Raw genomic sequence first — 24,639 nt, 5'->3', positions numbered from 1 at the left:
CAGCGGTTGAAACATTGTATCTATTTGTTTCCATTTAGGATACAGATGTTTTTACTCGGAAACAAATAGATACATTGTTGCAACCGCTGTAAATGTCAAAGAACTGTCAGAAATCTCCGACTGCGATTTTTAATCGGCAAAAAATCGGCCGATTTGCCCAGTAATTGCCGCGAAAATCGGCAGATTTTTTCCAAATTTACAGAAAAAAAAACGGCCAAAATAACGAAAAACGGCCGACCAAATAGCCCACTAACGATCCGAAAATCGGCCGATTTTATTTTCGGCCGAAAAATCGGCCGATTTTCGACCCATCTATGGCCTGCATTAGTAATAGCAAAGTAGTCAGTAGACGCTCGTTAATGAGCTTGCTAGACGCTGGTCAGACGACTGATTGATTGACCGGAGTCTGCCTGAATGGCCAGACTCTGCTGATAGACTCACATCTTAGTAAATCAGGGCCCAGATGTCTGTTTTTATCCGATACCTCACCAAAGCCCAACCCCCAAATCAAAAAAAAAAAAAAAAAAAAACAACACACATGGCATACACAGCATATGCCCCTGCATGGCTGTGTTTACCCGCACAGGGATACACGTGTTCCATGCATCCCTGTGCAGGCAGTCCCATTGATGTTGTTTGGGATGTAGCAACTGCATGAAAACAGCCATTGCCACCAATTGACATCCATGTGGGTCTGGGTGCATGCCCTTGAGCTCACCCTGTCTACATTCAGTGATGTCAGATTGTGAACAGCGGCTATGCCCATGTAGCCATTGCATCCCAATTGACACAAATAAGACTGCCTGCACGGGGATGCACAGAACACCTGGGCATCCCCTTGTGGGTGAACACAGCCCTCTACAAACATACATTTTAGTATGCCCCATGGTAACAAGGCCTTAGCAACAATATAGCAGGAATTTTAAAAAGTTACACTAATGATTTTACTGTATTTTTAGTGAAAACAACAATATGAATATTTGCACAACTACTGCGGGGCTAAAAAAAAAAAAAAATAAAAAAAAATTAGTAGCCCTTTTTTATTCTACAGGTCATATGCTTTCAGAAAATGTATGGTTTGGGGGGTCCTTTCAAATTCTGAAAGCTGCAAGTTAAAAATGGCAATCTCCAGATTGAGACTTAAATTGTTTTTAATTATGTTTTGAGCACATTCCTTTTTCATCATTTCACAAAAAAGACAATTTAAATGTGCTAATATTTATTAACTCAATACAGTTTTATATAAAATATATATTTTATATTTAGTAGGAATTTAGCAGGAATTTTGTAAAATTTGTTGTGTTTGTATCAGCGAATAATAATTATAGTGTATTTTCAGAAAAAAAAAAAAGATAGCTTTGATAAACATTTGTGCAAATCAGTTGCACCTTTTTATTCTATTGGTCATGTTCTTTCAGAAAATATATGGTTTGGGGGGTATTTTACAAATTCTGAAAACTGTAAGGGAAAATAAAAAAGCAATGGAAAAATAGCAAAATGTGTCTGGCCAGCTGAGTTTAAAAGTGGAGCACAGGGCCCGGCAACAAAAGGGTTAAATGAAATGTGATAAAAATTATGTATTTTGTGCATTATATATTCAGTTACTTTACCAAAAAAAAAAAAAAAAAAAAAAACACAACACACACATACCAAGCGATCTGCAGAAAATACAAAATCTCCTCTGCTTGTGGTCCTGTAAACAGAGAAATGCAGACAAAGCATTACCACCAAAATGTTACTGTAATAATAGTCACACCAGAGCGCGATGTAATGTATTTCCTGCCCACGGGAATGTCCAACATCCTCTGATCCGCAGATGTCATTTACCAACAGAACTAGCAGTATACTACTTTTTTCTGCCTTTTTAGAACAGAAAGAAGGGATGAGAGGTCTATATTTTGGCAATTTTTGTTGTGTGATAGCAAGGCATAAAGTGGTTAAAGAGACACAGCAAAAAAAAAAAAAAAAAAAAAAAAAAAAAAAAAAAAAGGCAGGGCCCTGCAAAAAACATTACACACTACGCTTACATCAGGTCTCCAAACCTTGCTTTGTTGTTATGCAGCAGCTTTTGTTAAACCCTTTGGAATGCAACAGTTTTGAGAGTGTCAAATGCCTATGATATCCGAAACGCACTGTGGTCCATTCCTCTGCCCCCTACAGCCTCTATGTTGATACAGGACACAGCAGTGATGTAGGATGGAACCACAGCACCTGGCAGAGGACACAACAGGGACAACTGCACCTGGCAGAGGACACAACAGGGACAACTGCACCTGGCAGAGGACACAACAGGGACAACTGCACCTGGCACTCCCAAAAAAGTTGAATGTAGAATAATCAGGTGGAGGCTACGGCAGCCAGAGGGCTTGTGAAGAATTATTTTGGGTGATGACGGTCACTGTAAAGTGTCAATAGAAGAATGGGTAAATACATAGGTAAACAGTCATACCTGCCAACAAATTCTTTTCAGCCAGCTTTCTAATTAGGGCACCCTGCTAGATACCATTGCCAAGTTCTGACCATTTACTTTCTGCACTGCAATCAAAACAATACAGCTTGGTCAAGACTGACTGGACAGTGAAAGAACATCTTGTTAAAATAGTTTAGAAAGGGCTTTCCTTATAATACAAGTCCATCATTCATCAGGTGAAGTGTGTTAAACAGCTGTTGCGATTAACCAGATGTGAAGTCTTCTTGGTACATAGACCAACCAACTCACAGCTGTGGATCAAACATTGGCTAGATGTGCTAAAGAGAATTTTGAGGCCAAGTTCTGGACTGCTTTAGCTACACTTGAAAAATAAAGAAAATCAATAAATTGGTAGTAATATAAGAATCAAATTCTGATATAAAAAAAACAAAAAAAAAAAAAAAAAAAACTAGTAATGTACATCCCAATACCATTGAAACATGGTGGATTACCAAAGTATGCATGAATCCAATCAGATTATCACCACCGTCATGCAAATAATTTCTGACAGAATTACAACAGCTGCTGCCATTCCCACAAATACTCAGCATGTTGCAATATCAGCTGTTGTGTACCCTTTGAAAATTCTGGTAAACGAAGTCAGTCATCTGAAACTTAATGATCCAGAGTCCAGACAAAAAAAAAAAAAAAAAGCTTGTGTTTTAATCGGCTGCCTTGCCCCATATCCTGCGCAATACAGAATTCTTTAAATGTACAACTACAAGTCCTGACAGCCTCTGTGGTTGTCAGCTTGTAGTTCTCAATAAACTACCATGGTGCTATTGTCAGTGTGTATCTGTTTGCCCATATGAGGTACAAGGACAGATACACCGACAAGTCAGCAGGAGACCAGCATGGCACCCATGATCTGCTGATAGCTGGTGCAATGCTTTGAAGGCTCAGATTTTATTGAAAAAGGCTTGTTTTTAGAAGATACAATGGCAACCGCAGTCATATATACAGTTAGAGGTATGAAATCAATGACTATCAAATGCGGTTGGTAAATGCACATTTTTTACCTGCAAAAAGATATGCATTTATTATTATTCACCTCGACAGGGCTTCCGCGTTCCATCCAAGCGCCCCGTCACCTCGACGGGGCTTCCGCGTTCCATCCAAGCGCCCCGTCACCTCGATGGGGCATCGAGTTTCCTCAGATGTCCATCACTTGGATATGAATTCCTGTTCCATCAGATGTCCATTACCTTAACAGCTCTTCCCATTCCATCAGATGCCTATCACTTGGGCAGTTCTTTAAAAACAGGGAGATTTTCCCCTCACTTCCCATTGTGTCTATCAGACAGGTGTAAATCTCCCAATTGGGACACAGCCAACAATAAAAAAAGGTTCAAAAAAGGTTTTAACTCCCCACTAAAAAAAAATGCACAGATATCAAGTGCACAGATATGCAAGTCACATGAAATCACACAAAAATAGTGCAAACCCCTTTTTCAGAGTCACACTGATTTGAACGTTCCATAGCAGCAAATAGGGTGGGACTTGTCATGTGGCTTGACAGATCAAAGTTGCATGACAAGTGTGAACGGGAGCTAAAGAGGGCCATCCAGGCAACGAAACACTAAAAAAAAGGAGGGCCATCCAGGCAACGAAACACTAAAAAAAAGGAGGGCCATCCAGGCAACGAAACACTAAAAAAAGGAGGGCCATCCAGGCAACGAAACACTAAAAAAAGGAGGGCCATCCAGGCAACGAAACACTAAAAAAAGGAGGGCCATCCAGGCAACGAAACACTAAAAAAAGGAGGGCCATCCAGGCAACGAAACACTAAAAAAAGGAGGGCCATCCAGGCAACGAAACACTAAAAAAAGGAGGGCCATCCAGGCAACGAAACACTAAAAAAGGAGGGCCATCCAGGCAACGAAACACTAAAAAAGGAGGGCCATCCAGGCAACGAAACACTAAAAAAGGAGGGCCATCCAGGCAACGAAACACTAAAAAGGAGGGCCATCCAGGCAACGAAACACTAAAAAGGAGGGCCATCCAGGTAACAAAACAGTAAAGAGGGTAATCCAGTCAACAAACACTAAGCCAGAGTTCACCCCAGGTGTGGATTTGAAGTCGTGCTACTTCAAAGCCACCTATCAATATGTGAGTTCGTGTGCGTCTTTCCAACATCTCTGCGACTTCATACACAAATATCAATGCAAGTCGCACATGAAATTGCAAAAAATAGTGCAGGGGCCTTTTTCAAAGTCACTGCGACTCAAGTCACATGGATTTGAACGGTTCCATAGTGCCAAATAAGATGCGACTTTGATCTGTCAAGTCGCATGACACGTCACACCCGGTGTGAATGGGGGGGGGGGGGGGGTAAAGAGGGTTAGCCAGGCAACAAGCACCAAAATCGCATTCAGGAGAGGAGCATTTGGGTGAAACAAAAAACAAAACACTCACTACATCTAAACACTAGCCATGTTTAGCACCTAAGTGTCCATTTATTTCAATGCACAGAATTAAAGTGGTAGTAAACCCTTACATATACAGATCCCTATGACTAAGGCGGAAGTGACGAAACGCATCAGCTGAGGCGGTGCGGCGACCGGAACTGGAGGTGACGTGAGAGCACCACGGTTTGGGATCTGGCGGTGGTGAGAGCATTGCTTGCAATCCATCACACTACCACACATTATCTACAGGCGTGTTTTTATCAGTTATCTTGTGAGTGGCTGTCTGCATTCATTTAATAAAAGGTGTCATTGTAGTGCACCATTGGAGTTTTTACCTTTTACTCTTTCATGGCCATTGCATCTGGGGGAGAGGAGCAAGGAGGATTGTGGATATGCTGATATTGACACGTTCCCTTCCCATTTGGAGTTTTTCAAAGCGATATATGCCGACCATGAGAGTGGGAAGCATGGAAATCTGGCGAGTGCGCACCCAGAAGGGGGAAACGTTTTTTTCTTGAACACGTTGTGGTTTTGGGAAGTAAATAGATTATCACATTGGAATGAATTTATGGACTTTAATTTTATAATTTTTCACTTTAAAGATTGATTTTTGTTTACAGCACCACTGAATCACTTAGGCTCATTTACTGTTTATATAACCCTTACATATACCTATTGGAATGACTGGCCTCAGGTGATACACAGAGGTGAAACAAATCCTCCTACACAAGTTGTACCTGCGGTCTTCTCTACGTCCATTTAAAGTGCTGAATTTATAGATTGTCTGAGGGTTCGTTACACTCTGCAGAGCTCAGTGAGAGGAGCTCTAAGCCCTGATTGGAGGGAAGGGACACACCTCCCTTTACACAGCTCACAGGAACAAAGCTGAGGCTGTCAATCAGCTGGAGGTCCCTCCCCTGTCACCATTTTTCTCTTGGTGTCAGGAAAACTTGTCAAAAGTGATTGATGCAGATAGCAGAGGAAGGAGGCAGCAGACAGAAAGGACACTTAGTGCTGTGGATAGAGACAAGTACACACTATAGAGGGATATGCTTTGTTCATATTTCACGTCTGAGGTTTACAGCCACTTTAATACTGTGGCCAATGAAATGACACTCAAACACTCGATGCGCCAGAACGCATCTGAAGCTGCAGCTTTTATTTCTACATCGGTATTCTCCTGCCTGGACAAGGCGTCCGGAAGATCCGGGTGTGCAGGAGGCCTACCCTGTACAGACAGTCTGCGGACAGAGAGGTGCCATCCCATTGGATACATTATACCTGGCTTCATGTCCAGTATAGGGCATGGAATACAGTCTACATTACATGGCCCAGCCTTAGTCCCCAACAGGCCCATAGCGCACACACACGTACCGTGGCGATGCCTGCTCACCTGTCCCGGATGATGGTCTGCAGCTCCCGGATCTGGTCATTCATGGGGAGCAGTTTGAGTTGAGGTCCCACCTGCTGCTGGTGATCTTCCTCCAGCTCCGGGCTGTCCTCACTCTCCTTGTCCGTCTCATTGCTGCTCCCGCTGCCATCAGCGAAGCGGATCTGCCGATGGACGGGCTCCTGCAGCTGTTCCCCCGGCATGTCTTCCATGCAGCCCGGCTCCGGCACCACACGGCAGCGTGCAAGCCTAGCGGCCTCTCGCGAGCTTCCTAGACGGCGCAGCTAGTTGGTCACCGCGGCTGCCAATCACATCGTGCCCACACACCAACGACATGATTGGCTCCTTTCCAAGAACTGGAGGCGGAGCTTTGCTTGTGTATGTAACGCTAAACTAGTACAGCTGGGAGGGGCTTTCTGGCCTCTTTACTCTATGGTGTGGGAGGACTCAGAGCTCTCCAGTCTATCAGACCCCGTGACGCCGGACATGGCGCTGCTCATGGTGCTCAGTGTGCCCCGCAGAAGACCGGGGTCACTTTGGCAGCTCAGGAGGCCTCTCAGCTGCTTCTATCAAGGAGAACGCAGGTGCAAGTCCAGCATTTCCCGGGCAAGAGGAGAGCAGAGCCAGGTGAGCCGGCCACATGGAGTCATGGTGGCAGTAGTGGGGGCAGGGTACAGTCAGGGGATGGAGGAGGGGCCCTACTACCGGGTGAGGTCACCAGGTCCTGACCGCTGAGCACATAGACAGGACCTGCCACAGTGTACTGAGTGGAAGAGCATAGCAGGGATGTCACTTCCTGGTTACAGCCAGGGACGTCAGAGACAAGGACCCACAGGGACATGATGGACAGTACATACAGGGACAGGACCCACAGGGACATCAGAGACAAGGACCCACAGGGACATGATGGACAGTACATACAGGGACAGGACCCACAGGGACATCAGAGACAAGGACCCACAGGGACATGATGGACAGTACATACAGGGACAGGGACATGATGGACAGTACATACAGGGACAGGACCCACAGGGACATGATGGACAGTACATACAGGGACAGGACCCACAGGGACATGATGGACAGTACATACAGGGACAGGACCCACAGGGACATCAGAGACAAGGACCCACAGGGACATGGACAGTACATACAGGGACAGGACCCACAGGGACGTCAGAGACAAGGACCCACAGGGACATGATGGACAGTACATACAGGGACAGGACCCACAGGGACATCAGAGACAAGGACCCACAGGGACATGATGGACAGTACATACAGGGACAGGACCCACAGGGACATGATGGACAGTACATACAGGGACATCAGACAAGGACCCACAGGGACATGGACAGTACATACAGGGACAGGACCCACAGGGACATCAGAGACAAGGACCGACAGGGACATGATGGACAGTACATACAGGGACAAGACCCACAGGGACATGATGGACAGTACATACAGGGACAGGACCCACAGGGACATCAGAGACAAGGACCCACAGGGACATGATGGACAGTACATACAGGGACAGGACCCACAGGGACATTCATTTTCATCAGCTATGATTAGCTGGAGTCCCCTTGAGAGAACAAAGAACCAGCAAACACAAATGCTCCTGCACTTGGGGATGGACTCGATGCAGGCTACAACCACATTAAGAATGTCCTGGAACATGCACACCTTGCTGCCCTCAAATAGATCGGGGGAATCCAAATATACTGAATGAGGAAAGAACAAACAGAGGGCGCACAGGCCTAGTGCATTAGCATAAAAAATGTTTAATAAAAAATAAGGTAGGTGTTGTACTCACAAACAACAATATAGTCAAGGCACATCATAAAGAACAGCTGGGTCAACACCGCGCTGAGTAACAGTCCACAATAGGGAGTGTAGACATCCAATAGGCTGATGCATTTCGAGGACTTGCCTCTTCCTCAGAGCCAACTGACCAAATGTCTGCTCCCTCTTTTATATGCTCACTACTAGTTAAACCAAAGGTCACATGGGCCGTCCTGGACACTCCCCTGTGCAGGTGGAGGAGTCAAAGGGGCAATCGACATAGTGTAAGTAAACACAAAAGGTCTATAAAAATATATACACACATATATATATACATACACATATATAATATATATACACACACACACATACGCGTACAAATAAAACCATTGAAACTAGTGACAATCATAACCATGATGGACGGGACATCAGAGACAAGGACCCACAGGGACATCAGAGACAAGGACCCACAGGGACATGATGGACAGTACATACAGGGACAGGACCCACAGGGACATCAGAGACAAGGACCCACAGGGACATGATGGACAGTACATACAGGGACAGGACCCACAGGGACATCAGAGACAAGGACCCACAGGGACATGATGGACAGTACATACAGAGACAAGGACCCACAGGGACATGATGGACGGGACATCAGAGACAAGGACCCACAGGGACATGATGGACAGTACATACAGGGACAGGACCCACAGGGACATCAGAGACAAGGACCCACAGGGACATGATGGACAGTACATACAGGGACATGATGGACAGTACATACAGGGACATCAGAGACAATGACCCACAGGGACATCAGGGACAAGGACCCACAGGGACATCAGGGACAGGGACTCAAAGGGACATGATGGACAGTACATACAGGGACAGGACCCACAGGGACATCAGGGACAAGGACCCACAGGGACATCAGGGACAAGGACCCACAGGGACATCAGGGACAAGGACCCACAGGGACATGATGGACAGTACATACAGGGACAGGACCCACAGGGACATCAGGGACAAGGACCCACAGGGACATCAGGGACAAGGACCCACAGGGACATGATGGACAGTACATACAGGGATAGGACCCACAGGGACATGATGGACAGTATATACAGGGACAGGACCCACAGGGACATCAGGGACAAGGACCTACAGGGACATGATGGACAGTACATACAGGGACAAGGACCCACAGGGACATGATGGACAGTACATACAGGGATAGGACCCAAAGGGACATGATGGACAGTATATACAGGGACAGGACCCACAGGGACATCAGGGACAAGGACCTACAGGGACATGATGGACAGTACATACAGGGACAAGGACCCACAGGGACATGGACAGTACATTCAGGGACAGGACCCACAGGGACATCAGAGACAATGACCCACAGGGACATGATGGACAGTACATACAGGGACATGATGGACAGTACATACAGGGACATCAGAGACAATGACCCACAGGGACATCAGGGACAAGGACCCACAGGGACATCAGGGACAGGGACTCAAAGGGACATGATGGACAGTACATACAGGGACAGGACCCACAGGGACATCAGGGACAAGGACCCACAGGGACATCAGGGACAAGGACCCACAGGGACATGATGGACAGTACATACAGGGACAGGACCCACAGGGACATCAGAGACAAGGACCCACAGGGACATGATGGACAGTACATACAGAGACATCAGAGACAAGGACCCACAGGGACATCAGAGACAAGGACCCATAGGGACATCAGGGACAGGACCTGCGGGGACAAGACCCACAGGGAGATCAGGGACAGGAGCTACAGGACCCACAGGGACAGAAGCTACAGGACCCACAGGGACAGAAGCTACAGGACCCACAGGGACAGGAGCTACAGGACCCACAGGGACAGGAGCTACAGGACCCACAGGGACAGGTGCTACAGGACCCACAGGGACAGGTGCTACAGGACCCACAGGGACATTGGGGACAGGACCCACAGGGACATTGGGGACAGGACCCACAGGGACAACGGAGACAGGACCCACAGGGACAGTACATACAGGGACAAGACCTACAGAGACAGAACCCGCAGGGACATCAGGGACAGAACCCACAGAGGCAGTACATACAGGGACTACGGGGGCGAAATCTACAGGGACATCCCTATTTATTTATTACAGGTATTTATATAGTGCTGTCAATTTACACAGCACCTTACATATATTTTGTACATTCACATTAGTCCCTGCCTTCAAGAAGCATACAATCTGAGGTCCCTAGCTCACATTCATACATACACATACTGAATAAAATGAAAACGTTTTGATTTAGAGCCGGTTCACACTTGAACAGTGGCTGCAATTTTCTGCCTTAGAAAACCGCTGTCTACAAGGGCACACAAAACATTGGTTTTCTGTGTGCCCTGTTGGCACCACTGCCCATCTGTCAGCTGCAGAGCAGTGCAATGTGTAACTATGTAATATGTCTGCATTTTTCTGCACCACTCTGTGGTTCTCTGTGCAGCACTGCGTTTTAATGCAAGCAGCTAAACATTGCAAACCCTGTGTTGTAGAAATGCAAGACAATATCCCCCAAAGGCTGGCAGCTGAGATCACTACCCATAGAGGAAGATGGAACATCTTTCTCTGTGGATAGTGTAAAACTGCCCAGCGGGCCAGGTCACACTGCGCGGTGCGTTTTGACAAGCCCTTCATTTAAATGGACTGCAAAACGCACCAGACCATGAAAACAGTAGTGCTTGTCCTACTTTTAAAAACACACTGCATTGTGATCTGTGTTTTGGGCACTATTAACAATACATTAGTACCCACATATAGATCGCAAGTGCAGTTTTTTTACAGGGGATATAAAAAGTCTACACGCACCTGTTAAAATGTCAGGTTTATGTGATGTAAAATAATGAGACAAAGAGAAATTATTTCAAAACTTTTTCCACATTTGACCTATAAACTTTACTACTCAACTGCAAAACAAACTGAAATCTTTTTTTTTTTTTTTTTTTTTGGGGGGGGGGGATAAATATGAAAAACTAAAATAATGTGGTTGCATAAGTGTGCATACTCTCTTATAACTGGGGATGTAGTTGTGTTCAGAATTAAGCAATCACATTCAAAATCATGTACACACCTGTCATTTAAAGTGCCCCTGATTAACCCTAAATAAAGTTCAGCTGTTCTAGTAGTTTTTTCCTGATATTTTCTTAGTCGCATCCTACAGCAAAAGCCATGGTCCGTAAAGAGCTTCCAAAGCATCAGAGGGATCTCATTGTTAAAAGGTATCAGTCAGGAGAAGGGTACAAAAGAATTTCCAAGGCATTACAGGTGAAACTCCAAAAATTAGAATATCATGTAAAAGTTCATTTATTTCAGTAATGCAACTTAAAAGGTGAAACTAATATATGAGACTCATTACATGCAAAGCAAGATAATTCAAGCTGTGATTTGTCATAATTGTGATGATTATAGCTTACAGCTCATGAAAACCCCAAATCCACAATCTCAGAAAATTAGATTATTACATGCAATCAATAAAACAAGGATTGTACATAGAACAATATTGGACCTCTGAAAAGTATAAGCATGCATGTGTACTCAGTACTTGGTTTGGCCCCTTTTGCAGCAATTACTGCCTCAATGCGGCATGGCATGGAAGCTATCAGCCTGTGGCACTGCTGAGGTGTTATGGAAGAACAGGATGCTTCAATAGCGGCCTTCAGCTCTTCTGCATTGTTCGGTCTCATGTCTCTCATCTTTCTCTTGGCTATGCCCCATAGATTCTCTATGGGGTTCAGGTCAGGCGAGTTTGCTGGCCAATCAAGCACAGTAATCCCACGGTCATTGAACCAGGTTTTGGTGCTTTTGGCAGTGTGGGCAGGTGCCAAGTCCTGCTGGAAAATGAAGTCAGCATCCCCATAAAGCTGGTTTGTGGAAGGAAGCGCAAAGTGCTCCAAAATCTCCTGGTAGACGGCTGCGTTGACCCTGGACTTAATGAAGCACAGTGGACCAACACCAGCAGATGACATGGCTCCCCAAATCAACACAGACTGTGGAAACGTCACACTGGACTTCAAGCATCTTGCAGTTGTGCCTCTCCATTCTTCCTCCATACTCTGGGTCCTTGGTTTCCAAATGAGATGCAAAAATTGCTCTCATCAGAAAAGAGGACTTTGCACCACTGAGCAACAGACCAGGTCTGTTTTTCTTTAGTCCAGGTAAGACTCTTCTGACGTTTTGTTGTTCATGAGCAGCTTGACGAGGAATACGACATTTGAATCCCATGTCCAGGATCCGTCTGTGTGTGTGGTGGCTCTTGATGCACTGACTCCAGCCTCAGTCCACTCCTTGTGAAAGTCCCCAACACTTTGGAATGGCCTTTTCCTGACAATCCTCTCCAGGCTGCGGTCATCCCTGCTGCTTGTGCACCTTTTTCTTCCACACTTTTCCCTTCCACATAACTTTCTATTAATGTACTTTGATACAGCACTTTGGGAACATCCAACTTCTTTTGCAATTACCTTTTGAGGCTTTCCCTCCTTATGGAGGGTGTCAATCATGGTTTTCTGCACAACTGTCAGGTCAGCAGTCTTTCCCATGATTGTGATTCCGACTGAACCAGACAGAGAGACAATTTAAATGCTCAGGAACCCTTTGTGTTATATAATAGAATAAAGCGAGCGCTCATCAAATAAAATGTATAAAGCAGCTAAAACACTTGAGGGAATCACAACAGCCTCATGTTCTGACAAATAAGAGTAAAGTGCAACGCTTAAAAGGATCAACATAAAAAAGTTTGTTCAAAAAAGTTCGTGCAGAGATATCAATATATATATAGATGAGCAAAACCAAACGGCTTGTGACAGAGGGTATGGCAGAAATGCGCACTCACCGACTGTGCATATAATATCCATCAATCAGGACATAGTCATGTTGGGTGCAGAGTCCCTCATGGAAAAGTCATCATCAAGCAATCTTGGACTCCTGGAGGGTGTGGGTGTATCGCCTGGATAAGGGCTCCCCTTCTGGATGTCGAGTGTAGTAAACTGTATATATGTTTCTAACAGCCCCTCGAGTTGGCGCAAAAGAGAAGGAAGTACCAATAGTTAGTATTTCAGGACTTTATTTGGTATAAATAATAGTAATTCACTGGTCAGTAATGACAATGCAATATCCCATGATAGAGAGAGCAAAGAGACTGTACTGACCTAAAACAAGATGCTGCCGGACCACCTCGTGGTCATCAGTGGCAGAGGCGTCACAGGCTGTCAGCTCCTCCTAAGGCCTTTTGTGCTAAGGCACATCATCAGAGGGGGGCTAACAGTGATGTGACGGCCGTCAGTTGCTTAAATAGGATAGAGTGAGCAACGCATGTGCGCCAGTGTCGCCGCCATGTTTGCGAAGAACAGGCAACTGCACATGCGCGTTCGTCGAGATGCCATTTTACCGTGGATTTAAGCGTGACCGCTACGATATTCAAAGCGCTTGTCAGAGGCGTAGAAAAAAACACCAAATGAGCCAAACCGATGTGGCTCCAAACCCAGGGGATGTATATAGATGATATGAATAAACATAGTGATCTATGATCGGATGGTGACTGGATATACATCCGGTCAAAGAAACCCCCCATATGTGTAGTGTTTCACCAGAGGCGGTGATATTTGGGAAAGGCATTATAATTATAAGTACCTAACTATCCTCGGTATAAAAAAAGGTGCTCTCTGAACTTATAAATTACACTTAAAATACAACATCGGTAAAAACCATATAAAACTAGGAAATAAGTGATAAAAGCTATAAAAAGCAATCACATGACAGTTATAATAGAATACACATATAAAATGTATATACAATATCAAAATGGGATAATGTTAAAAATCATGGATAGGTGTTATGGCTTAATTAGCTGATTAGAGTGGGACACTTTGAGCCTAGAATATTGCACCTTTTCATAATATTCTAATTTTCTGAGATTGTGGATTTGGGGTTTTCATGAGCTGTAAACCATAATCATCACAATTCTGACAAATCACGGCTTGAACTCTTGCTTTGCATGTAATGAGTCTATCTCATATATTAGTTTCACATTTTAAGTTGCATTTCTGAAATAAATGAACTTTTGCACGATATACTAATTTTTCGAGTTTCACCTGTGTGAAATACCATGGAACACAGTGAAGACAGTCCTCAAGTGGAGAAAATGATGCAACAGTGACATTACCAAGAACTGGACGTCTCTCCAAAATTGATGAAAAGATGAGAAACTGGTCTTGGAGGCTGCCAAGAGGCCTACAGCAACATTAAAGGAGCTGCAGGAACATCTGGCAAGTACTGGCTGTGTGGTACATGTGACAACAGTCTTCCGTATTCTTCATATGTCTAGGCTATGGGATAGAGTGGCAAGACAGAAGCTTTTTCTTACAAAGAAAAACATCCAAGCCCGGCTAAATTTTGCAAAAACACATCTGAGTCTCCCAAAAGCATGTGAGAAAATGTATTATGGTCTGATGAAACCAAGGTTGAACTTTCTGGCCATAATTCCAAAACTTATGTTTGGCACAAAAACAACACTACACATCACCAAAAGAACACCATACCCACAGTGAAGCATGATGAGGGCAGCATCATGCTTTGGGGCTGTTTTTCTTCAGCTGGAACTGGGGCCTTAGTCAAGGTAGAGGGAATTATGAACAGTTCCAAATACTAGTCAATATTGGCACAAAACCTTCTGGCTTCTGCTAGAAAGCTGAACATGAAGAGGAACTTCATCTTTCGGCATGGCAACAAGCCAATGCATACATCCAAATCAACAAAGGAATGGCTTCACTAAAAGAAGATTAAAGTTTTTGGAATGGCCCAGCCAGAGCCCAGACCTGAATCCGATCGAAAATCTGTGGGGTGATCTGAAGAGGGCTGTGCACAGGAGATGCCCTCACAATCTGACAGATTTGGAGTGTCTTCGCAAGAAAGAGTGGGCAAATATTGCCAAGTCAAGATGTGCCATGCTGATAGACTCATACACTAAAAGATGGAGTGCTGTAATAAAATCAAAAGGTGCTTCAACAAAATATTAGTTTAAGGGTGTGCACACTTATTCACCTATATTATTTTAGTTTTTTATTTTTACTTCCCTCCACCTAAAATATTTGTTTGTTGTTCAACTGAGTTGTACAGTTTATAGGTCATATTAAAGTTGGAAAAAGTTCTGAAATAATTTATCTTTGTCTCATTTTTTTTACTTCACAGAAACCTGACATTTTTAACAGGGGTGTGTAGATTTTTTTATATCCACTGTATCTGTGGTGCCAGAAACTCAATTGGAATGTGCCTTTCCCACATCTGGTGTGAACCAGTTCCTACTTCATACTTTGAATACAATGGCTGACAGGTTCAAAGGGAGCAAAGTAAGCAAGTACAGTTGGAAACATTGTTTATAGTTTCCAGAGGCAGTTTGCTGATGAGCTGGTGTCACACCATGTGATCAAGCCTTAGTGCTATGTTGCAAGTCCAACAGATGGAGGCAGATTTGCTAAAGGAATTCAGAACATTAAGGGCTCATTGACACCATAAGTGCATGAAAACTGCTAAAAACTGACGCGCAGATTTCACTTGCAGAGACATCAATTTTCATGCACGCTTCAATGAGTTTTGTAAAGGTTGCAGATTTATTGTGTAGAGAAAATCTGCACAAGATACTAGTGTTGTGATGTGTGAACAGGGCCCATAGACAACAATTGATTTTGTTGTGTCCTTGCAGAATGCGAGCAGAAAAACTGATGTCTGAATAGGCCCTCACACAATAATCACTTAAAAACAGTTACATTCCTGGTATGCCAGGGTGCCAACTGTCATATTGATGGTTTGACAGTATCGCGGAGAAGAAAAGCAAATGGCCGGTGTCCTAACTGATCGCATGTGCAGCACCATGGCAATTACAGATCAAACAGAGGCTAAGATGGCAGCTTCTTTGGCAGAGAATGATAGTAGAGTTTAATTCTACTTTCAAGTATAACTAAAGGCAAAACCTCTTTATTTCTTTTTATTTCTAAAATAGGAAAGCCGTTGCTTAAGGCTAGCTTGCCATGAACAACCCCCCCCCCCCCACCACTCACTAAAAACAGTTGCTAGCCCAGATTGTTGAACTATGCAGGTACAGTGAAGGAAATAAGTATTTGATCGCCTGCTGATTTTGAATGTTTGCCCACTCACAAAGAAACGATCAGTCTAAAAATCGAATGGTAGATGTATTGTAACACCGAGAGACAGAATAGCAACAAAAAATTCAAAAGAAATGCATGTCTAACAAATTATGCACTGATTTGCATGTTCATAAGGGAAATAAGTATTTGATCCCCTTCACAAAACATGACTTAGTACTTGGTGGAAAATCCCTTGTTGGCAATCAGAGGTCAGACGTTTCCTGTAGTTGGCCACCAGGTTTGCACACATCTCAGGAGGGATTTTGGCCCACTCCTCTTGGCAGATCCTCTCCAAGTCATTAAGGTTTGGTGGCTGACGTTTGGCAACTCGAACTTTCAGCTCCCTCCACAGATTTTCAATCGGATTAAGGTCTGGAGACTGGCTAGGCCACTCCAGGACCTTAATGTGCTTCTTCTTGAACCACTCCTTTTGTTGCCTTGGCCATCAGTTTTGGGTCATTGTCATGCTGGAACACCCATCCATGACCCATTTTCAATGCCCTGGCTGAGGGAAGAAGGTTCTCACCCAAGATTTGACGGTACATTGCCCCATCCATCATCCCTCTGATGCGGTGCAGTTGTCCTGTCCCCTTAGCAGAAAAACACCCCCAAAGCAGAATGTGTCCACCACCATGTTTGACAGTTGGGATGTTGTTCTTGGGGTCATAGGCAGCATTCCTCCTTCTCCAAACATGGCGAGTTGATGCCAAAGAGCTTGATTTTGGTCTCATCTGACAGCAACACTAAACCAGTCCTCCTCTGGATCATTCAGATGTTCAGTTGCAAACTTCATACGGGCCTGGATATGTGCTTTCTTGAGCAGAGGGACCTTGTGGGCACTGCAGAATTTCAATCCTTGTCGGCTTAGTGTGTTACCAATTGTTTTCTTGGTGACTGTGGTCCCAGCTGCCTGCAGATCATTGACAAAATCCTCACATGTAGTTCTGGAATGATTCCCCACTGTTCTCATGATCATTGACATTCCATGAGGTGAGATCTTGCATGGTGCACCAGACCTAGGGAGACTGACAGTTGTTTTGTGTTTCTTCCATTTGCGAATGATTGCACCAACTGTTGTCACCTTCTCACCAAGCTGCTTGGCGATAGTTTGGTAGCCCAGTCCTTGTGTCGGTCTACAATCTTGTCCCTGACATCCTTGGACAGCTCTTTGGTCTTTGCCATGGTGGAGAGTTTGGAATCTGATTGTTTGATTGCTCCTGTGGACAGGTGTGTTATACAGGTAACAAAACGTGACTAGCAGCACTTCCTTTAAGAGACTGCTTCTAATCTCAGCTTGTTACCTGTATGAGAGACACCTGGCAGCCAGAAATCATGCTGAATGATAGGGGATCAAATACTTATTTCCCTCATGAACATGCAAATCAGTGCATAATTTGTTAGACATGCATTACTTTTGAAATTTTTGTTTCTATTCTGTCTCTCAGTGTTACAATACACCTACCATTTGATTTTTAGACTGATCATTTCTTTGTGAGTGGGCAAACATTCAAAATCAGCAGGGGATCAAATACTTATTTCCTTCACTGTACCTGCATAGTTCAACAATCTGGGCTAGCAACTGTTTTTAGTGAGTGGTGGGGGGGATTGTTCATGGCAAGCTAGCCTTGAGCAACGGCTTTCCTATTTTAGGAATAAAAAAAAAAAGACATAAAGAAGTTTTGCCTTTAGTTATACTTGAAAGTAGAATTAAACTCTACTATCCTTCTCTGCCAAAGAAGCTGCCATCTTAACCTCATTTCTTTGTGAGTGGGCAAACATTCAAAATCAGCAGGGGTTCAAATACTTATTTCCTTCACTGTGTGTGTGTATATATAATGTGTATATTACCTGCAATGTGTAAAAAGCTGGCATTGTGTAGAATGCGTGATGTTTTTAGGCAAAGCATGCAATGTGTTGTTTTAATGTTCTATATGCAGTACTTTAGGCATTGTATATGATATATAGCACTTGTTCTGTATAATGCCTATGTAAGCAAGGGTATGAAAAGAAAGTAATAAAAAGGCCTTTATTGAAAAATTGCAGGGACACTACACCTTGCCCCACCATTCTTATAAGGTACAGTATGAGCTAGCATCTGCTGCACAAATTGAAATGTCCGTGTTTCGACACTTCCAAACCAAGACTGAAGTGCAAATGGCAGAAATTCTGAACACTCTCAGATTGGGGAAAGTGTCAAAAGTCATGTGCCTAGTGGGATTATTTTATACTTTGCTGGTTTGCCTTTTGGCACTGCATGCAATACCTAGAAATTGTGCAAAATATTAAGCGTTCATACTTTGACATTCTCACAATGCCTAATTTCGCACATTGACTGTAATAAATATAAATATATATATATATATTTTTTTTTTTATTTTATATGCCTGAAAGTTGGCTTTTTAACGTTTCTTTTATTGTAAATAGCCATGTGTATATTAAGCAAACAAGCTTATTAGACAGGAGACGATATGTCCTCTCACAGAACTACTATTTAACAAATTAAGTGGAACAACATAATGTTCTGCTTCTATTTTCTAACTACTCTACATGATTACAAAACCTGAAAATAATAACTCCCATGGATACATTAAAGGGGCCTTGACTGACCATGTGTTAGGAAGATAATTGGGGAATAACACAGTTTGTGATCCCTATTTCAAATCTCAATTTCTTTAGTAATAGTAGCCAGCAGGGTTCCAGGGCTGAAACCTCAAAGACACATTGCTTACTACAATAAAACAAATACAGTGCTTCCTGGAGGATAGCAAGTAGCTACTGTGAGCATAGCTTTCAGGCATGCTATGCATAGAGTGGGTGGACAATGTGAGACTAGGGAAGAGCTCAACAGGAAATATGTTGTAAAATAACATTTTGTAGAAGAAGCAGTTTTAGAGACTTCCACAAAACAAGATATGCTACAATGGGATTGCAAATGATGTGTATGTTTGTGTGGTTTGATATAGAGATGTAATAGTTCAAATTGCATTTATTTAATCACAAGTGTTTGTTTCTGTACACACTTTACATATGTGATATGTACATATGTGTGGTTATGTGTGTGCATGTTTACACAGGCACAGAAGCCCATTTATGCTCAGGCTCAGCAGCCCATTAATCTATGGGCTGCTGTGTCCGTGAGAAACCGGAAACAGGGAAAAAAAAGTCCCTGATCTTTTGGTGCCATGCGGTTTCACGCACACGAAAATGTGCATTTTCCAATGCGTGGGATGCCATTTTTGGATTTGAGGATACCCCCGCATGTCTGCTAAAGAGCATTGTGTTGTGCATGCGAGTCAGGAAGGCGTGCGATTATGCATGCATTTCCAACCTGCACATTTGTGAACCTAGCCTAAAATGAGTGTAGTGCTCATTTTTAAATACCAGTATTAAAGAAAATGCATAAATGACTTTGGCTGTCATCTGTAATAAGTGAGTGCATACTCCATTTTAAATTGTTCAAGGGTATGTCTTTCTGCTCTTGTGACATTTTGAATTTCATGATATGTACATAATTTATATAAATAATATACTGTACAGAAGGGTAATGGTTGAAGGTAAATGTTCAGTTTATACTTAGATAAGGGGTAGGCTTTCTTGAAGATGTTGTTGTTTTTAGGGATACCTGAAGTGTGGACAAAGTAGGCGATACCTGGAAAAACTAAGGTAGAGAGTCGGAGGATATAAAAAAAAAAAAAAACCCAACAAATTCCCAGCTAACTTGCCAGCCTGCAACAAACCAAATTTCCCTGTCTAACAGTTGACATTAAAACAAGGGGTTTAGTTTGCACACATTTGCAAATATATGCATAAGCTGCAGAGGCCACGTCATGACACCTCAGTGTACTGCCGTCCTAACTCTGTAAATTTTGACAGTCTCCAAAGTTGAAACACATACAGTGCTGAGTATACCCCTTTTGAAAAGTAAGATGTTATGCAATATCTCAAGGAGCACAAGAATAATTTCCAAAATTTTGACAGCACTAAGTTTTTTATTGAACATTTGTTTCGCTCAATACATGAAAGTAAGATTAGTAATATAACTTAGATTACAAAATCTTCAGTTTTACTCAAATTACTTTATGAAAAATGAATACACCCCACAATAGAAAAACTACTCCATCTAGTATTTTGTATGACCTTCATGATTTGTAAAGACAGCACAAAGTCTTCTAAGCATGGAATGAACAAGTTGGTGACATATTACAGCATCTTATCTTTTTCCATTCTTCAAGAACGACCTCTTTTAGAGCCTGGATTCTGGATGGAGAGTGATGCTTAACTTGTCTCTTTAGAATTCCCCATAGGTGTTCGATTGAGTTCAGATCTGAAGTTATACTTGGTCACTGAATCACTTTCACCCTGTTCTTCTACAGAAATTAAAAAATTTGGCCTTAGATGTGTGTTTTGGATCATTGCCATGTTGGAAAAGTGCACAACGACCAAGGGCACGGAGTGATGGTAGCATCTTCTCTTTCAATATAGAGCAGTACATCTGTGAATTCATGATACCATCAATAAAATGCAGCTCCTCGACACGAGAAGCACTCATGAAGCCCCACAGAAGGACACTGCCACCACCATGTTTCACTGTAGGCACCATGTATTTTTCTTTCTACTCCTCCCCTTTGCGACGCCATGTAGTTTTGAAGCCATCAGTTCCAGAAAACATTTATCTTGGTCTCCTCACTCCAGAGTACAGAGTCCCAGTAGTCTTCTTTTTTTTACGCATGGGCCCTGGCAAATTCTGGGTGGGCTTTTTTTGTGCATGGGCTTTAAGAGAGGCTTCCTTCGTGGCTGACACCCATGCATGCCATTCCTCTGCAGTGCATGCCGAATTGTGTCACGGGAAACATTCACCCCAGTTTGGCTTTCTACTTCTTTAGATAACTGCAGTGAACTTGCATGGCGGTTTTCTTCAACCCTTCTCATCAGAAGATGCTCCTGTCGAGGTGTTAACTGCTGTGGCCAGTCTGGACGTTGCTGTGAGATAGTTGCAGTTCCATCTTTGATAAATTTTGTATCACTTTTGGTACAGTATTCTGACAAGTAAAGTGTTGCTGATCTTGTAGCCTTCACCTTTCTTGCGTAAAGAAATTATTTTCTTTCTCAAGCCTTGTCACATTTCCATGTGATGCCTTAGCTGACAGCATGAAATGGGATGGGGTTTTCTTTAAGTAATGCCCTTTTATAATCAGATGTCTGCTGGACACCTGTTTAATGAATAGTTAGACTCACCTGTAGTTGAATTCTTGTTAATTATGATTTTGTTCCCTAAAATTTAACTTTGCTCCTAAGACTTTTGTTGGGGTGTATTCATTTTTCCAACATGGTCTTGAATGAATTTGTTAGGAAAAATACTTTTTTGAGTGTGCAAATTAACATATCTTGTTTGCAATCAATGGCCCGCATTTGTGGGAGTATTTTGTAGTATAGTGTCCCTAAAGATTTTCTGACAAATCTGTTGGTGTGTGTTGCAAATGTGCGCAACAGAGACTGACGCAGTCTGCCATTTTGTTAAGAGTAGCCATGTTATTCCCTCATTCTCCTTCCCCCTCCCTTCCTGAGAGGCACAGTGACAGATGTGTGTGTGTGTGTGTGTGTGTGTGTACTGATTATGGATCACTGGCTGGCCAAGGCCTCATTAGCTAGGTGCCAAGCTGTCTGTGAAAGCTTTATCCTTTCTCACCTAGGAAGAGATAGGACCAGCCTACCCAAGAGAGCTGGAGTCTCACTGGCCTGTGTAATTTCACGCCTTGTGAAAAGATAATGGAGTTCAAGGCATTCCCAAGAAGCCCACACCAGATAACATTTTTAAGAAATACATTTTTCCCCTATGTCTCATATCTTGGAATATGAGAGACCGACATAAAAGCCGGACATCTCATCGGATGGATGATGAGCAGGCAAACAGTTTGATGGGTCACTCGCCTTATCTCGGGCGCACGGGAAGGCCGAGAAATAGATCTCGGGAACTGTGTAGCATACAATTTCAAAATTCATATCTAAATAATCCCCAGGCTTGTCTGCATAATAATATACCCGCGGGTGGACTGTCGATTGTGCAGATGGGAAGTTATGAACCAGAATATGAATTGGGAAAGATGTGGGTTCCAGTTTAGGGTTCCGCCCGACGATTGCTCCCTAAACAGGGGATTGATCTTTTACTTCTGAACCACCCCCTGCTGGGAAACTTTAAAGCAGGCTGTCAAGCCTAAGAAGTTTTTTTTTTTTTTTTTTTAAGACATTCCCCATTTTTAACATCAATATACCACCTGGGGAGACCTGTGCCTTTCGCTCTGAAACGTGATCTGCTTCCATCCAAGGCTTAATGGCAAGTAACTTAACCCTTTAATTTCTCCGTTATCTCTTTGCTGTGCTGTTTTCTATGTGTATATATGTATATCTTAGTTACATCTTCTCTGTAACTATTTTATTGCACCTGTTTTGACCCTTTTAGTAATAAATCTCTCTTTCTGAAAGCGTTGAACTGTTTCTATAGCTCTTAATTGCAATTTACGAATCCCTGCCATTAAAGAGACGCTACTGTTTGTTTTAACCCGCTGTATAACAGGCCTGTATTATGACCAGGTTATGCAGTCAATTCTATCAACCATTATAGTGTTATAGCTGAGTGCTGAGTTTCCTCTTTCTCTGATCAAAAAGGAGGTGGTGGCAGTGTGAAGGGGTTAATTGCGTAAATAACCTGACCCAGTAACAATCGATTCAGGCTGCTGGCACATCGATCGGTATCCATTAGCTGGAAAATCATTGTGCAGGGTGCAGCTGGGTGTGGCATTGTTACGCACATCACATTGCGGTAGTAGATCGGTTAGCCCTTCGGTCACGAGTTTGGTGGGAAGGTCTGGGGTCTGACGCTGCGATCGTGACAGTGTGTACTTATTTATGCTGAGCACTGTATATAAGAATAGATTAGGGCAGGTATGCCTGGAGGGAGCCCACCACTCCTAAAATGTATAGAGACACAGTGGACACCCAGCAATGACAACAAAGGTATCCAGTGTGTCCCTTCACCAACAGTGCAGACAGGGTTATTTTGGTTTGTTGCAGTCTGGGAATTTTTCTTTGTTGTTTTTTTGACATTTGTTGCTCTTCCATGTGCTCCTTGCTGCAATAGCCAGGTATAGGTTGGGGTGCTTGCCATTTGTACTATTGGTGAGTGAATGCACTGGATACCTTTGCTGCTACTGTGATATTGCTTGGTGTCCAGTGTGTCCCTGTATCTTTGAGGGGTGGGCTCCCTGCAGGCACACCTGCATTTTATCTATACTTATATATGTTCTCCGACTTTAGAGACTCTCCAAACTTAGTGTTAGGACTGCAGTACACTGGGGTGATGTGACATGACCTCTACAACTTATATTTTTGCAAATGTGTGCAAACTAAACCCCTTGTTTTAATGTCAAAGTGATTCTAAAACTAAAAATGTTTTTTTTACCTTTTTAATACATTCCTCGAATTAAGGTAAAAAAAATTCTATTCCTTTTGCCCTCTGTGGGGACACACGAAGAAGAGGAGGAGCCAAGATCACTGGCGGGGGACCTGAGAAGAGGAGGATTGGGGCCGCTCTGTGCAATAGCACTGCACAGAGCAGATGAGTAAAACATGTTTTGTTTTAATTAAAAAAAATAAAATAAAAAATTACTTTAGCAACACTTTAACGGTTAGTGGTTTATTCCTTTGGTACCCAGACTCTGAAGACCCCTTCTGAGGAATGCCCACCATGATGGGTGAAGCCTGGACCTTGAACTGCACCAGTGACTTGGATGAGATAAGACAGGGTGTTCCTGTATAGTGGCAACAATTATTTGATCCCCTGCAAAATTCAGAAAAAAAACACATGATACAAATGTTATAAATTGAGTTGCAGTTCATTGACAACAATAATTCTGGCTCCCACAGACTGGCTATGTGCTCATGTGGTACACAGATTAGTCCTGTCAATTTAAGAAGGTGCTTCTAACGGCAACTCGTTATGTGTATAATAGACAGCTGTCCACAGAAATCTTTCTTCCATTTCAATCTTGCCATCATGGGCCAGACCAAAGACCTGTCAAAGGACGTCAGGGAGAAGCTTGTAGACCTGCACAAGGCTGAAATGGGCTACAAGACCATCAGCAAGAAGCATGGTGTGAAGGAGACAACTTTTGGATCGATTATTCACAAATGAAAGAAATACAAAATAACTATCAATCCATCCAAGGTCTGGAGCTCCATGCAAGATTTCATCTCATGGGGTAAGTATGATCATGAGAAAAGTGAGGGATTAGCCCAGGACTACACAGGAGGATCTTGTGAATGATCTCAAGGCAGTTGGGACCACAGTCACCAAACAAACTACTGGT

The 24,639-nt window shown here is 43.2% G+C and overlaps 2 protein-coding genes across 3 annotated transcripts in view; one reads left to right on the top strand and one right to left on the bottom strand.

Moving 5' to 3' along the window:
* UPRT (uracil phosphoribosyltransferase homolog) overlaps positions 1 to 6,563 on the bottom strand; it is a 28,148-nt gene extending 21,585 nt beyond the window's left edge. The window contains exons 1-2 of one of the 2 annotated variants that reach the window (XM_089685211.1): positions 6,272 to 6,563; positions 1,651 to 1,693 (exon numbers count right to left, since the gene is read on the bottom strand). In XM_089685211.1, coding sequence (XP_089541337.1) covers positions 1,651 to 1,693; positions 6,272 to 6,480 — 252 coding nt within the window. In that variant the 5' untranslated portion in view covers positions 6,481 to 6,563. Of the gene's footprint in view, positions 1 to 1,650; positions 1,694 to 6,252 lie in introns of both variants that reach the window. The other variant, XM_089685212.1, reaches the window with a different exon arrangement.
* A 130-nt stretch (positions 6,564 to 6,693) lies between these two features.
* The window catches only part of ABCB7 (ATP binding cassette subfamily B member 7), a 210,601-nt gene continuing 192,655 nt past the window's right edge, over positions 6,694 to 24,639 (top strand). The window contains exon 1 of the mRNA XM_089685209.1: positions 6,694 to 6,895. Within this exon, the coding sequence (XP_089541335.1) occupies positions 6,701 to 6,895 (195 nt within the window). The 5' untranslated portion in view covers positions 6,694 to 6,700. The remainder of the gene's footprint in view (positions 6,896 to 24,639) is intronic.

Source organism: Staurois parvus, unplaced genomic scaffold (assembly GCF_062004578.1).
Source record: "Staurois parvus isolate SC_StPar_1 unplaced genomic scaffold, SC_StPar_1.0 ptg000365l, whole genome shotgun sequence".
Lineage (NCBI taxonomy): Eukaryota > Metazoa > Chordata > Amphibia > Anura > Ranidae > Staurois > Staurois parvus.
This window is presented reverse-complemented; position numbering and strand designations above follow the sequence as displayed.